Source organism: Lipotes vexillifer, unplaced genomic scaffold (genome assembly GCF_000442215.2).
Source record: "Lipotes vexillifer unplaced genomic scaffold, Lipotes_vexillifer_v1.1 scaffold404, whole genome shotgun sequence".
Lineage (NCBI taxonomy): Eukaryota > Metazoa > Chordata > Mammalia > Artiodactyla > Lipotidae > Lipotes > Lipotes vexillifer.
Window position 1 is genome coordinate 253,795 of NW_006777380.1, and position 15,854 is coordinate 269,648.

The 15,854-nt window shown below is 40.8% G+C and overlaps 1 protein-coding gene across 1 annotated transcript in view; it reads left to right on the plus strand.

Moving 5' to 3' along the window:
* The window catches only part of CNGA1 (cyclic nucleotide gated channel subunit alpha 1), a 32,645-nt gene extending 17,655 nt beyond the window's left edge, over positions 1-14,990 (plus strand). Inside the window, exons 2-9 of the mRNA XM_007450969.1 lie at positions 267-387; positions 1,427-1,543; positions 2,563-2,625; positions 7,563-7,604; positions 7,692-7,802; positions 9,304-9,411; positions 11,512-11,618; positions 13,157-14,990. Of these exons, the coding sequence (XP_007451031.1) occupies positions 281-387; positions 1,427-1,543; positions 2,563-2,625; positions 7,563-7,604; positions 7,692-7,802; positions 9,304-9,411; positions 11,512-11,618; positions 13,157-14,571 (2,070 nt within the window). The 5' untranslated portion in view covers positions 267-280 and the 3' untranslated portion in view covers positions 14,572-14,990. The remainder of the gene's footprint in view (positions 1-266; positions 388-1,426; positions 1,544-2,562; positions 2,626-7,562; positions 7,605-7,691; positions 7,803-9,303; positions 9,412-11,511; positions 11,619-13,156) is intronic.
* Positions 14,991-15,854: the final 864 nt, after the last annotated feature.

Below are 15,854 nucleotides of genomic sequence, written 5' to 3' on the forward strand. Positions count from 1 at the left end.
CGTTATGCGGGCCTCTCACTGCTGTGGCCTCCCCCATTTGCGGAGCACAGGCTCCGGACGCGCAGGCTCAGCGGCCATGGCTCACGGGCCCAGCCGCTCCGCGGCACGTGGGATCCTCCCGAAACGGGGCACGAACCCGCGTCTCCTGCATCGGCAGGCGGACTCTCAAGCACTGCGCCACCAGGGAAGCCCTAGAGTGAAACTTTTGATTACATATATAAATATATAAAAAGTCTTCCTACTAACAAGACTTTTTTTCTCCCCAGCTATTAAGCTAACCATGAAGAAAATTATCATCAATACACGGCGCTCTTTTGTAAACATTCCCAATGTGATTGTACCAGATATTGAAAAGGAAATAAGAAGGATGGAAAATGGAGCATGCAGGTAAATGCATGCTTTTTTCTATGTTTTTTTTTTTTTCTGGCTGTGTTGGGTCTTGATTGCTGCGTGCAGGCTTTCTCTAGTTGCAGCGAGCGGGGGCTACTCTTCGTTGTGGTGCGCGGGCTTTTCCATTGTGGTGGCTTCTCTTTGAGTGGAGCACAGGCTCGAGGTGCACGGGCTTCAGTAGTTGTGGCACACAGGCTCAGTAGTTGTGGCGCACGGGCTTAGTTGCTCCGTGGTATGTGGGATCTTCCTGGACCAGGGATCGAACCTGTGTCCCCTTCATTGGCAGGTGGATTCTTAACCACTGCACCACCAGGGAAGTCCCTATGTATTTTTAATACTAGCCAAAGTTCTTCAATTTAGCTAAGCTTAATTTCAGTTTAACTTTTAATTTGAAACCTTGAACTTTGTACTTTATTTAATTTAGTGAATTTATTTATTCTTTAGGACAGCCTTACCTATCTAACAAATGAACATAGATATTATTGTGGTGATTCTTTAGATGCACCTTTGCCAAATATTTCCTTAGTCACTGGCAAGAGCTTTCCTCATGGGACATTTCACATCTAAAGGGATAACATTACCATAGAGAAATGTGAAAAAAAATACAAAGTGTGAAATGCTAACGCGTTTTAAGAGTATAATTTAAAGTGGTCACCCTATAAATGAATAGAATTTGTATAAATGTGGTTGAATTTACTTTTAGTAGAAGGAAATGTTATTACAGGTTCGGAAAACTGTATAACATGACCTGAAGTACAGATATCATACTTTCGATTTGATAAATATTAACTAATCAATGTATCAAACAATACAAATATGGAAGACCTAGAAAGTAGTTTCTTAATTACACATATTTTACTGGATTGTGCATATACTCTATCTAATTCTGTGCATTCTGAACAGTTCTCATCTCACTCTTATTAAAAACTATTGTCTGTGTTCGTTTGAGAGAGAAAGAGATGAGAAATGAGACATGTTCCCCCACAAGGGTTTAAAGCACTGATCTAATTAATCTCTGCCTCCTATTGAACCATAGCTCCTTTTCTGATGATGATGACAGTGCCTCTCTATTTGAAGAATCAGAGAGTGAAAACACTCGTGCAAGGGATTCCTTTACAAGTAGTAGGCATGGAAGGGGACAGCCATCACAGAGGTGAGCAGTATGGTCTAACCCTCCACATCAGTTTTTAAACTATTATTTAGACGAAAGAAAGGTGTTCTACTCTTCCACTCAGTGGGCTTGGCCGACACTCCCGCTACCCAGCTACTCTGCAGAATCTCGGGAGTAAATTGCTACTTCTGTTCCTTACCCTCTTCTTCTCTTGGGAAACTGCCACTGCCTGCTGATAATTCGTGTCCATGGGGCTCCAAGCCATGAACACTCTTGCTGATCATTTTCCCTGAGACCCGTGTCTGTCCCTTAGGAAACCTCATGCCTGAGTCCTCTCTGATTTCCTCCTTCTTTCTGATCCTCTTCCAAGCAATTATACGTGAGAGGGTTTAGCTGTCATTCTCTAAAATGCTCTCTCCCATTCAATCCGACTTTCAGGGAAGCAGAGCACTAGGGTGAGTAACGAGACGAGAAAAGCTAAAAACTCCTTAGGGAAAAAAGCACTTGTGGAAACTTCAAACGTGTGACCCTGAGAGAGTGGAAGGAGTGTGGAATTGGTGTGGATCAGGGGTTCCCATCCTGTCAAGCATATTTACTTCTACTTTGTTTTTTTCCCCCTTTTTTTCCCCCCTCCTGTTTCTTTTCTCACTGACCACCTTCAGCTTTCATACTGTCTTCATTTGTCTTGTCTTCCCTTCCTATCTTCCCGGACAATCTAAGTCTTAATCGCTTTCTGGGAGTTAGTAGCATCCAAACTGGCTTACTCAGTTGTTCTTTTCTTTTCCATGGCACCTGCTATTTGATGGGTGTGGAGGATTGTAATGTGATGCATTGTGAGCATTGATTAATAAACATTTATTAATTACTTTGGTTCATGGCCCTGATATTCAGCAACGTGCCATCCATGCTTTGTGGAGACTCTATATTTTCAAAAATTATCTAGGCACTAGTTAGTAATGGGTAGAACCTGAAAAGAATTTGTTCTTTAAGACTTTTTATTTACTATGGACATTACACACATGGTGACTATTATGATTTCACTGTGCTTTTTCACTTCCCAGGGAGCAGTACTTGCCTGGAGCTATTGCACTTTTCAATGTTAACAACAGCAGCAATAAAGAGCAGTAAGTACATTGACAATAGTAAACCAAACCTTTGTTTTTAAAGAAAGACAGTAAAAAGGTAGAAATACATCTGAATGTGTTATACTGCAGATATTTATTAGGCAAACTCTATCTAATCCAATGGCAAAGTTTTTCCATTATTTTGTCATTTGGTTATTTCCTCCTGAAAAATGTAGCTACTCATGTTACAAGTAATATGTATGTACGTATGTATGTATTTGAATACGTGTAGAAAAACCATGTCTATAGCATATATGAAATTGCCCCACCATGTGGTTAGGGTTAGGGTGGCTGACAAAATAAATAAAACATCATTAATCCTTCCCATTCTGAGCCAATGTGTCTTAGGTCAAGTTTCCCAGGAGACAGTCTCTGAGAAGGAGCTTTGTATACAGAGCTTTATTGGGAGTGCTCTCAGAAATGATACCTAGAAGGGAGTTAGGGGAGTAGGATTGGGTAGAGGGAGAGGTTGAACTTCAGAGAATAGAGTTGATGTGCCGTGTGATGCTATGGGGAGCTTTGGAGAAGGGATGGCCCTTCAGAGTTCTTCCATAGTTAGGCAATAGGACTGGGCTTTGTACTCATGCACAGTCATTGTATGAGGACTGCCTCTAGGAAGGGGTGCATAATTTTGAGCACGGTGGCTTCCTTCAGCCAAGGCCAGCCAAGGGAGAGGGAAATTATGAGCTGGCAGCAACCCAAACTGGATAGTGGCACTGGTCAAAGCCCTGAGGCAAAAAAGCAATTTAGTATCCATAATATATATTGATTCAAGTCAAGATTATTTGATGCCCTTTCCATGATGTAATTAACTTGCCATCAAGTGACTGATTGCTTTCCTCAAGTAATGGTGCTCTTTTAGAGTCATAGCATTAGTCTTTGTAACTGGAAGACTGGACATTCAGCAACAGTAGCAGTTAAATCACCTGGGTGAATGGGACCTCATGTGTTGGGCCCATGTATAGTCTCCATCTCTGCCACTATGGTTGCTCCATTCATATCCACATTGTGCCAGCATTGGGGATGCCAGTGACAGAGGTTGTCTTTGTCAGCAGGCTGATTTATTCTGTCTACTTGGTTGTTCTTTTCTTTTCCATGGCACCTGCTATTTGATGGGCATTAATATGGGATACAAAGGTTTTAAAACCTTGTGCTCATGCCCATAAAGTCCATTCAGTCTGCCTATTCTCCAGAATTATTTTTCCCGATCTTGCAATATTTTTTCATCAGGTCCCTGACCAACCACCCAATGCATTGTGACTGCCCATGAATCCTTGTATATTCATTTTTTAAAAAATAAATTTATTTATTTATTTTTGGCTGCCGTTGGGTCTTCGTTGCTGCTTGCGGGCTTTCTCTAGTTGCAGTGAGCGGGGGCTACTCTTTGTTGCAGTGCACGGTCTTCTCATTGCCGTGGCTTCTCTTGTGGCAGAGCACGGGCTCTAGGCATGCGGGCTTCAGTAGTTGCGGCTTGCAGGCTCTAGAGCGCAGGCTCAGTAGCTGTGGCTCATGGGCTTAGTTGCTCCGCGGCATGTGGGATCTTCCCGGACCAGGGCTCGAACCCGTGTCCCCTGAATGGGCAGGTGGATTCTTAACCACTGTGCCACCAGGGAAGTCCGCCTTTTATATTCTTAATTTGGGCCATTGCCTTTTCCCCACAAAGTAGATGATTGTGCACTGCTTAAAGCTGTGCCATTGGTAAGATTAACTTCACTATCTTTTAAGGCCACCTCTAGGTAAGGCTGTATTGTAGACAACAGCTCATTTTGGCTTGCATCCAGATGCTAAGCTGACCCACCCACAGATCATGCTCCATCAGTTGTTCCTATAAGCCCAATATATGGCCATGGGTCGCGGGGGAGGAATAGCCTTGATGCAGCAGTGGTAGATGACATGGGGCGAGGGTGCCGAGCCACCTGCTCAGTCCCAAGTACATCACTTTATCATGTGATAGGTTACAATACAGCCTTATGACTTGTTAGTTCTGGCAGGATCCAGCTCATGGTCAGCAGTCATTTTCTGTCCCATGGTTAGATAATCCTCTTTCAGGACCCAATTAACATAATGTCTTTGATATAGATACAGTGGACAAATGTGATACTCTGAGGAATGTCCAGATGGTCCAGGTCCCTCTAGATTATGTCATGACAGTGAGAGGGAGAGTTAACATAGCCCTGGAAAATAGTGTAAATACATACTGTTTTCCATCCCATGTGAATATGAACTGTTTTTGACCCTCTTCCCCGATAGTGGTTCAAAATAACACATTCACCATGATTGACCCAGAACCTTAGGAATATGGTACTGATTGGGTGAGTGTATTGTTTTTCACATTTTGCCACAGTGACTACAATTGGAACTACTATTTGGTTGATTTTGCAGTAGTCTGCTGCCATCCACCAGGATCCATTTGGTTTTTTGTTTTTTGGTTTTTGGGGTTTTTTTGCGGTACGCGGGCCTCTCACTGCTGTGGCCTCTCCCGTTGCGGAGCACAGGCTCCGGACGCGCAGGTTCAGCGGCCACGGCTCACGGGCCCAGCCACTCCGCGGCATGTGGGATCTTCCCGGACCGGGGCACAAACCCGTGTCCCCTGCATCGGCAGGCGGACTCTCAACCACTGCGCCACCAGGGAAGCCCTCCATTTGGTTTTAATAGAGGGCAGACATTGAATTAAACGGGGGTGTGATGGAGAAGCACCACCCCTGCATGCATTAGGTCTTTAAGGATTGCATTTCCTTTCCCGTCCAGGTTGCAATATTGCTTTTTTGCCAGCAGGTAGGAGGCAGCTTTAGAGCTTCCACTTGGTCCTCCCCACTATGTTAGCTCTTATTCCACAAGCCAAGGAACTAGTGGAGATGAGGAGATGATTGTCATTCTGCCAATGACCAAATAAATGCATTCCATGTTTACATGGAGGAACTGGACAAATGACCACAAAGGGGCATCCTTAGACCCAGTGGAGGCCCCACAGATTACTACCAAACCACCATATGTCCCTCACTTTAATGGGGGTGGGGCATGATGATGCTTTAGTCCCTGGGTCTCAATATCAACTTGGGTCCTGTGCGAAAATGGCCTTTAATGTATCTAGGCATTCTATTTTACCCCCAGTGTACAGTTACTTAAGTAAATGGTCATTGGTTTTCTTTGGAGGAAAGACTGGGGAAATCATTACTGAATATACTTGTCATTGGTGTTGCAGAGTCCTTCTTCATGGGGACTGGGCTTCTCCTCTGACTGGTGGTTTCATTTCTGAGAGCTATAGCTCAGGTTTAGAAACTATTCAACTGGTTGTGACTTTTTATTGGGGTACGTTGCCCTTAACCTCCTGAGCGTCCATTCCCAATTTGTTTTTTATTATAAATGTAAAACAGTACCCTAGCAAGTCAACAAGATGCCCATCTATCAAGGAATACAGTATTCTGTTAACCTCTTCCATAGCACTCTGTGGGTTAAGACCCTGGCTACTATGCTCACCTGACTGATAATTAAAATTATCAGACCTGTTTCTCTTCTGATGGGTAAGTGCTGCCACGGGTCTCTGTGATTTCTAGATCCTGTCATCCCTATTGCTCTCATGGAAGTCTAGTTCTGTACCCAGTTCAGCATCTCTCACTATCAGCCCTGGTCTACAGAGGAGAGCACCAATGAGCTTCTTAGTAACGCTGGTGCCCCTCTCACCAGCACATTCCCTGTCATTTTTGTATCCTCTGAGCCCTCTTAATCAGTTGGTGGGCTATTTTTCTTACTTAGTATATCCATTTTAGCCTACCACTTCTCTGAATCTTTCTGATACCTTCCTCCACCATGTGCCATGGCATTTTATAATTTATATTTCACTTAGTTTGAGCTGTCACCTTTTCTGAGCTTCTAAGAGCCATCCAAGAAGTGTGCAAGCACCATCTCCCAGGGTCTATGTTAGGGTGTTAAATCTTGTATCATAGGAATGTACTCCCATAGCAATAAACTCCACCACATCTAACTTTATGTTCTGTTTCTGTTTGTACATGACAACCTCAGGTGCCAAGCCCCATCTCCTTGTCAATTTTATCTCCTATTTCTCCTTAGTAGCAGCTTTCCACTTATGCTGGGCCATTCCTACCCAGACTAAGTTCATTTGTATATTTGCACCTGAAAATCTCCCTCCCTTTAACATCCTTTCTCTTCTTCTTAACCTCTCCAACTCTTACCCATACTCTGAGGCCTAGGCTTAGACCTACTGCCCTTTAACAGCCTTCTCTGACTATCCCAGTGGTAACGAGATGCCTGATCATTCATGTCTGAATAATACATTTTCCCAAGATATCTAAGCCAACAATGAGAGCCTACTATGACCTTAGCTCTGTCTGACTCCAGAATCCATTCTTCTGCTGATAGAGAAAGCCAACTGCAGAAAGAGCCCGCTAATCCCATATTCTCCACTCAAGAAGAAATTGTAACTCAAGAAGTATCTCTGTTACCACAGAGCTTTTTGTCTGCTCATAAAACATTGCTTCAGTCAGGATTACCCCTCTAAAGAAAATTGATGGCATTTTCTTGAAATTCTCAAAACTCTTATTCAAGTATAAATACAAGTGACATCAAGAAGCTTACATTTTAAGTACCCATTCTTTGGATATACATTGAGATTTTGAAAGTACACTCTTGGGGGCTCTTGTTTCTTAAATTTCCCTCCCTGGGTTTATGCCTTTATCCACCTCCATTTTCTCCAATTTTCCACATGCACTAATTCCCAGGAATTTTATTTGTTTATTGTCGGGGTATATGTCTATTTCTTGTTGAACCCACCAGTAGGAGATCAGATTTCTGGTCTCTGAGCACAGGGGCAGGTCTTTGAACACAAAGCCCAGAATTCTTGCCCAGTGGAGAGGAAGATAAACAAGAATGGAGGTGAGAATGTAATTTGATTATGTGATATATTGTTTTTTTTTCTATAGAGAACCAAAAGAAAAAAAGAAAAAGAAAAAAGAAAAGAAGAGGTAAGTAAGACTTTGGCATGAATAACCCAACATTTTTCTATCCATAACATTTTTGTATTTTACCAACTACATCTCTCACTTCTTCAGCAAGCCAGATGATAAAAATAAAAATAAAAAGGACCCAGAAAAGGAAAAGAAGAAAGAAAAGGACAAAGACAAGAAAAAGAAAGAGGAGAAAGGCAAAGACAAGAAAGAAGAGTAAGTATTTTTACTGGCATTGAAATTAGGAATAAATTTGTGATGGGTTTAGGATGCAGGGATAATTTCCCACAAGCTTATAGCAAAGAGGCCTGGTGTAAAGATTAAATAAATTGTTATCAAATGTGAGTTTAATTTTTTTCAAATTTCCTTAAAATTAGCAATGGTAGCCTTAGTTTTCTCATCAAGAATTTTCAGCGTCACGGTTAATTTCCTTCCTTAAGCACTGGTGAAGATAAACTTACCACTGGGACAGATTTAGGATCCAAAGAAAATTGCGTTTCTAAGATCTTACCATCAATATTTTTAGCCCAAATAGAAATTTAATAATTTCATTAACATTTTTGAGTCATAAATACTGTATGGCAAATAATCCAAAGTAAAGTAGTCTCATTGCAAAAGCCACACCTAATTTTGAGAGCAGTACGAATGCTGTCAAAACATCAGCTATTTGAAAGAAACTTTTTAAAACATTTGAGAGTTAGAGTTTCACAAGGATAAGGCTGAGTGATATTTTCAGAGCTATCTTTTTGCTTTTTATTAAAGAAAATATTGTCTTCTAAACTTACTCAAAGAAAACTCTTTACCAGATGATGGTTTACTTATTTGTGCCTTTTAGAAATGTGTTGACGTTGTATAAAAGAAAAAATCCTTAAAAATATAAATTTGATACCAGAAAGTTTTTAAAAATGTCCATTTGATCATATAGTTCCTTCCTTCTTTCTTTTGCCCTCTATTGCCTCTCAATTCCTCATACACACTTAAGAACAAGCACTTTTTTTTTGTTGTTTGTTTGTTTGTGTGGTACGCGGGCCTCTCCCTGCTGTGGCCTCTCCCGTTGCGGAGCACAGGCTCCGGACGCGCAGGCTCAGCGGCCATGGCTCACGGGCCCAGCCGCTCCGCGGCATGTGGGATCTTCCCGGACCGGGGCACGAACCCGTGTCCCCTGCATCGGCAGGCGGACTCTCAACCACTGTGCCACCAGGGAAGCCCAGAACAAGCACTTTTTATTAGACTGTGTCATGTTCTCTCCATACAGATGAGAAAGAAGCCATGAGTTCCCCCTCACAGTGTGGTCCCCAATTGTTTTGTTACCTGGTAGGGGGAGTGGTAAAATCATCATTGTCTCACCAACCATTGCCTACCCAAGGGGTCTGTGGGATATCCAGAGTTCGGCATGATCTATGCCATTGTTCTCTGTCAGTAGCTGGAGTGATAGAAATGTCTGCAGCATCACAGTAAAACAAGGGCTTTAATAAAAGTCTAAAGTATGGTTTAATGTAAGACTAGTAATTTAACTATCTATCCACCCCTCCCTAACCAGTTTCTTATGACTAATGCACTTATGCCAAAAGCTAGTCTCTTCCCACTGTGGAGTGAGCTTCTTCAGCTTATTTCTAATTCATCAATTGTGGGTGATGGGCATGACCATATTTGATATTTGAAATAAAAATATTCTTGTTTCTTGGTAACCTTCCCCTTTATTTCCAATTGCTGCTAGGGAGAAGAAGGAAGTCATGGTTATTGACCCCTCAGGAAGCACATATTACAACTGGCTGTTTTGCATCACCTTACCTGTCATGTACAACTGGACCATGATTATCGCAAGGTGTCTATATATTTTTGTGGATCTCAAACCACTTCTAGTTTCCACGTTAACTGACTTAACAGTTTGGCCTAGAGCTCTTTAGGACGTACCTCCTTTCTCCACCACAGGTTGTGAAGAGAGGTTATATCATTCTCAATGTGTTTTCCTAAGAGCAAGAGTAGCCGCTTTGGTTCCCAATATCCTTGGAAATCCAGTACTGGGATGGGGTGGGGTGGAGATACTTTTAAACTTTTGATTGCTCAATGATTTAATTAGAACTTTGGGAGAAACTTTATTTTCTTTGGCCTGCAAGAGAACAATTTTGCCAAGACTGGAAAAAGATCAAGGATCTAGGTTTTATAGAGCAAGATGTGTTTCCCAAGGGATCTCTATGGTTCCTTGTCTTTTAGACAGTAAACATAGCAGCCATCCAGGACAAAGCATGATTTCCCAAGGCATTTTGGGTACAAATAGTCAACATGAACCTGTCTATCAATGTGTATCACCCAAAAATACTTTGACGTCAGCTTGAAGTCATTTATTCTCATTTGATGTTTTCACAAAGCTGACTAGCATAATGGAAAGAATGTTGAAATTCAGAAGTGTGAGAAAACTAAATCCAACCCTCAGATTTGGGAATAGATTTGGGAAAGCCATGGTTGATTAAATGGACTCCAAGGACCCCTCCTCGCCTTAGTGGGTTATACTTCTCATCGTGATAAAAATTATACAAAGAGTAGCACTTTTTATTAGACTGTGTCATGTTCTCTCCATACAGATGAGAAAGAAGCCATGAGTTCCCCCTCACAGTGTGGTCCCCAATTGTTTTGTTACCTGGTAGGGGGAGTGGTAAAATCATCATTGTCTCACCAACCATTGCCTACCCAAGGGGTCTGTGGGATATCCAGAGTTCGGCATGATCTATGCCATTGTTCTCTGTCAGTAGCTGGAGTGATAGAAATGTCTGCAGCATCACAGTAAAACAAGGGCTTTAATAAAAGTCTAAAGTATGGTTTAATGTAAGACTAGTAATTTAACTATCTATCCACCCCTCCCTAACCAGTTTCTTATGACTAATGCACTTATGCCAAAAGCTAGTCTCTTCCCACTGTGGAGTGAGCTTCTTCAGCTTATTTCTAATTCATCAATTGTGGGTGATGGGCATGACCATATTTGATATTTGAAATAAAAATATTCTTGTTTCTTGGTAACCTTCCCCTTTATTTCCAATTGCTGCTAGGGAGAAGAAGGAAGTCATGGTTATTGACCCCTCAGGAAGCACATATTACAACTGGCTGTTTTGCATCACCTTACCTGTCATGTACAACTGGACCATGATTATCGCAAGGTGTCTATATATTTTTGTGGATCTCAAACCACTTCTAGTTTCCACGTTAACTGACTTAACAGTTTGGCCTAGAGCTCTTTAGGACGTACCTCCTTTCTCCACCACAGGTTGTGAAGAGAGGTTATATCATTCTCAATGTGTTTTCCTAAGAGCAAGAGTAGCCGCTTTGGTTCCCAATATCCTTGGAAATCCAGTACTGGGATGGGGTGGGGTGGAGATACTTTTAAACTTTTGATTGCTCAATGATTTAATTAGAACTTTGGGAGAAACTTTATTTTCTTTGGCCTGCAAGAGAACAATTTTGCCAAGACTGGAAAAAGATCAAGGATCTAGGTTTTATAGAGCAAGATGTGTTTCCCAAGGGATCTCTATGGTTCCTTGTCTTTTAGACAGTAAACATAGCAGCCATCCAGGACAAAGCATGATTTCCCAAGGCATTTTGGGTACAAATAGTCAACATGAACCTGTCTATCAATGTGTATCACCCAAAAATACTTTGACGTCAGCTTGAAGTCATTTATTCTCATTTGATGTTTTCACAAAGCTGACTAGCATAATGGAAAGAATGTTGAAATTCAGAAGTGTGAGAAAACTAAATCCAACCCTCAGATTTGGGAATAGATTTGGGAAAGCCATGGTTGATTAAATGGACTCCAAGGACCCCTCCTCGCCTTAGTGGGTTATACTTCTCATCGTGATAAAAATTATACAAAGAGTATTTTTACTTAAATTGGTCCCATTTCATTTTATTTATACAAGTTTTTCTTTTACAGAGCATGTTTTGATGAACTTCAGTCTGATTACCTAGAATATTGGCTCATTCTTGATTACTTATCAGATATAGTCTATCTTCTCGATATGTTTGTACGAACGAGGACAGGTAAATATGTTCAGTTTTGGATATTTTGCAATTTCATGCTTTTATCTCTATGTATAACTTGAAATTTCTTCTTTTTTTTTTTTTTGGCGGTACGCGGGCCTCTCACTGTTGTGGCCTCTCCTGTTGCGGAGCACAGGCTCCGGACGCACAGGCTCAGAGGCCATGGCTCACGGGCCCAGCCGCTCCGCCGCATGTGGGATCTTCCCAGACCGGGGCACGAACCCGTGTCCCCTGCATCGGCAGGCGGACTCTCAACCACTGTGCCACCAGGGAAGCCCAACTTGAAATTTCTTAATTCAAGTATTCTTCAAAAAAAAAAAAAAGACTCACAAAAATTTGTTTTAGAGGAAAAAGCACTCTTGAAAGCCAGAGTACCATATACCCACCCACAGGCTTAGGCCACTCCAGCTGATTCAGAAGGATGTTACTAGGCAAACTTCCGGATGTGGATTGATAGCTTTCCTCCATTTTTCTGTTCACTGGGTTTATACCAGGAGAGAGGAATAGAGAGAACAGAAATATTCTGCCAGTTCTGTGGGGAAAGGGTAATTGCTACCTAACAGAGATACCTTGAAGAGGCATGGGGGATGATGTCATTGTACTCAGCAGAGCTGTACTAGAAATTTTATAAGAAACAGGATGTACATCCTTAATTCAACTTTGTGGTCCATGGTGAAGCATTATTGACCAATAATCTGGGCAGGATCTGATAGCTTCCGACTTGAAGTATTCTTGTTAAGTAGGTATAAGCTCATTTTCTATACTACCACATGCAGAGGTAACCTGTGTATGCAGAATATTGCTTTTAAGAATCATTATGTAAAATAAAGACATTCCCTAATATCAGTGCACTGGAGCAATGCTTCAGTTCAGTTCTATGCACAGCTCTGGTAACCAGGATAGGAAGAGAAACAAATTTTTCCCTAGTGAAATATATCATGGTACTGAAGTTCTGGGTTTAACACACAAGGTACATGGTAGCAGCTTAGTAGAAAGGAAAATCCCAGATGTCTAAGGAAGCCTGGGAGGGGCAAGAAAGAGAAGTGAAAGCCTGAAAGTGAAGCCTCAAAGGACATATGCTTCACATTGAAGGGGCAAGGCAAGAATATGCACAATAGTCAAACAGCAAGGAGGTACCCAAGCTTCAAGGGTGGGGCTGGGATGCTGACAAAAGAGTGGCATGGGGAATTAAGCACAGTGCTAGAAAAAGAAAACTTTCCAAGAACACTGTTCATAAAAGGCATAGCTTTACCCGGACAAGATGCTGAATCTAGAGAGGTCTGTATATATACCTTGTATATATACATTGCGTATAATCTCTCACTTCTGTGCTTACAAAGTTTTACTTTTTGCAAAAGAACATTTTCCACAGCCGTATGTTGATCAGTACTCATATCTTCTTACATTGCTAAAAGCATATTTATTGGAATGAACTCTTGTTTTGAACTCAATGAAGTTTGTTGAGAGTTACTTTAGAGAAATTTACAGTGGCATAAAAAGGAAAAAAATTACTTTTTTTTTTTTTTTTCCTATTTTAGGTTACCTAGAACAAGGACTACTGGTGAAGGAAGAGCTTAAACTCATAGAGAAATATAAATCAGACTTTCAATTTAAACTTGATGTTGTATCAGTGATACCAACTGATCTGCTGTATTTTAATCTGGGCTGGAACTATCCAGAAATTAGACTGAACAGACTGTTAAGGATCTCTCGAATGTTTGAGTTCTTCCAGAGAACAGAAACAAGGACAAACTACCCAAACATCTTCAGGATTTCTAACCTTGTTATGTATATTGTCATTATCATCCATTGGAATGCGTGTGTGTACTTCTCTATTTCCAAAGCTGTTGGATTTGGAAATGATACATGGGTCTATCCTGATGTTAACGATCCTGAATTTGGCCGTTTGGCTAGAAAATATGTATACAGCCTTTACTGGTCTACACTGACTTTGACCACCATTGGTGAAACACCACCTCCTGTGAGGGATTCTGAGTATATCTTTGTGGTGGCTGATTTCCTAATTGGAGTGTTAATTTTTGCCACTATTGTTGGTAACATAGGTTCTATGATTTCCAACATGAATGCAGCCAGAGCAGAATTTCAAGCAAGAATTGATGCGATCAAGCAATACATGCATTTTCGAAATGTAAGCAAAGATATGGAAAAGAGAGTTATTAAATGGTTTGACTATCTGTGGACCAACAAAAAAACAGTGGATGAGAAAGAAGTCTTGAAGTATCTACCTGATAAACTAAGAGCAGAGATTGCCATCAATGTTCACTTAGACACATTAAAAAAGGTGCGCATTTTTGCCGACTGTGAAGCTGGTCTGTTGGTGGAGTTGGTCTTGAAATTACAACCCCAAGTCTACAGTCCTGGAGATTACATTTGCAAGAAAGGGGATATTGGACGAGAGATGTACATCATCAAGGAAGGCAAACTCGCCGTGGTGGCAGATGATGGAATCACTCAGTTTGTAGTATTGAGTGATGGCAGCTACTTTGGTGAGATCAGCATCCTTAACATTAAAGGCAGCAAAGCTGGCAATCGAAGAACGGCCAACATTAAAAGTATTGGCTACTCAGATCTGTTCTGTCTCTCAAAAGATGACCTCATGGAAGCTCTAACTGAGTACCCAGATGCCAAATGTATGCTAGAAGAGAAGGGGAAGCAAATCTTGATGAAAGATGGTCTACTGGACATAAACATTGCAAATGCTGGAAGTGATCCTAAAGATCTCGAAGAGAAGGTCACTCGAATGGAGGGGTCAGTAGACCTCCTGCAAACAAAGTTTGCCCGGATCCTGGCTGAGTATGAGTCAATGCAGCAGAAGCTGAAGCAAAGACTAACCAAGGTTGAGCAATTTCTGAAACCACTTATTGACACAGAATTTTCAGCTATTGAAGGATCTGGAGCTGAAAGTGGGCCCACAGGCTCTACACAGGACTGAAAAGCTGGTTATTCATAAGGACATGCCTCAGGATCCTTTTGGTGATGTGATGATGGCACCTGTAAGTTGAAAGAAGAGAATGATTCAGCTGGGAATTTTTCCATAAGGAAAATATGCTTTGGTGCAGGGCACAAGGCCGTACACTCACTTGTGAGGTACTGTGGCTAAAGAATCATCACATTTAGAATTTTTCACAATGGATAACGTGCAAAGATATAAACCAATTAACTTGTCAATATTTATATCTTCTGATTTTTTCACATATGCTTCTTTTATGTAACTCTCTTTATAAAAGTGAACAAGTATCCCTCACTTTCAGGCAATTTATATTGTTAAGGAGTAACTGGGAATTACCATGTACATCATGTTCAGGATACCATTTAAAAAGAATTAGAATGCAATAAAGTAAAATGAAACCTAAAGCTGTAGTGTATATTATTTATTTGATAATTTAGTAGAGAGTTTAGGATATTTTAGAGCTTCTGGGGCATTTTAGGGACCTTAATCATTTTACTCTAGGGCTTGGGAAGAATGGTTGAGAAAAACTTCTTACTGATAAAAGCATGACAAATTTTATATATATATATATATATACACATACATATACATGTATATATGAAATTGAAAATCATAAGATGTTATAGGAATCTTTTATAATAAAATTTTTTAAATTATCTGATTATGAAGGCCTGACAGCAGTGACTACTATCTTCTTTCTCTGACTGACCAGCAATAAGAAAAAGAGATAAAGGTAATACTCTTGCTGGGTGATGAACAAAGGAAATTGTTGTTAGAAAAGGAGACCTGAAAGTTCTATGGTCCAGCATGGGCATCATGGGAGCTTCTTAGAAATTCAGAATCTCAGGCCCTACCCCAGACCTGCTGTATCAGAATCTGAATTTTAGCAAACCCCTAGGTAATTCATACATTAAAGCTTGAGAAGCACTTAGCTAGAGAACCAGGAAGGAGTTAATGGGAGGATGGTTCTAGAAAAGAAAAGGGAACTATATGACAAGTGTGTGCTCATGGAAGACATTGCTAATCAATTATACAACTCTACTGCTAAACCCAGATGTGGCTCAATAAATTCTTAACACAGATAACTGGAATTGATATCAGATATCTATACGTGCCTGTAATAATATGACTCAACGTGGCTTTTTGTTAATTTGACATTTCAGATATCTATGTGGACCTCAATTGGTGCATGCCAATGGTAGAATTTATCCTACTCTACCAATAGAATATTTATTTATTTACTTTTTTTTTTTTTTTTTTTTTTT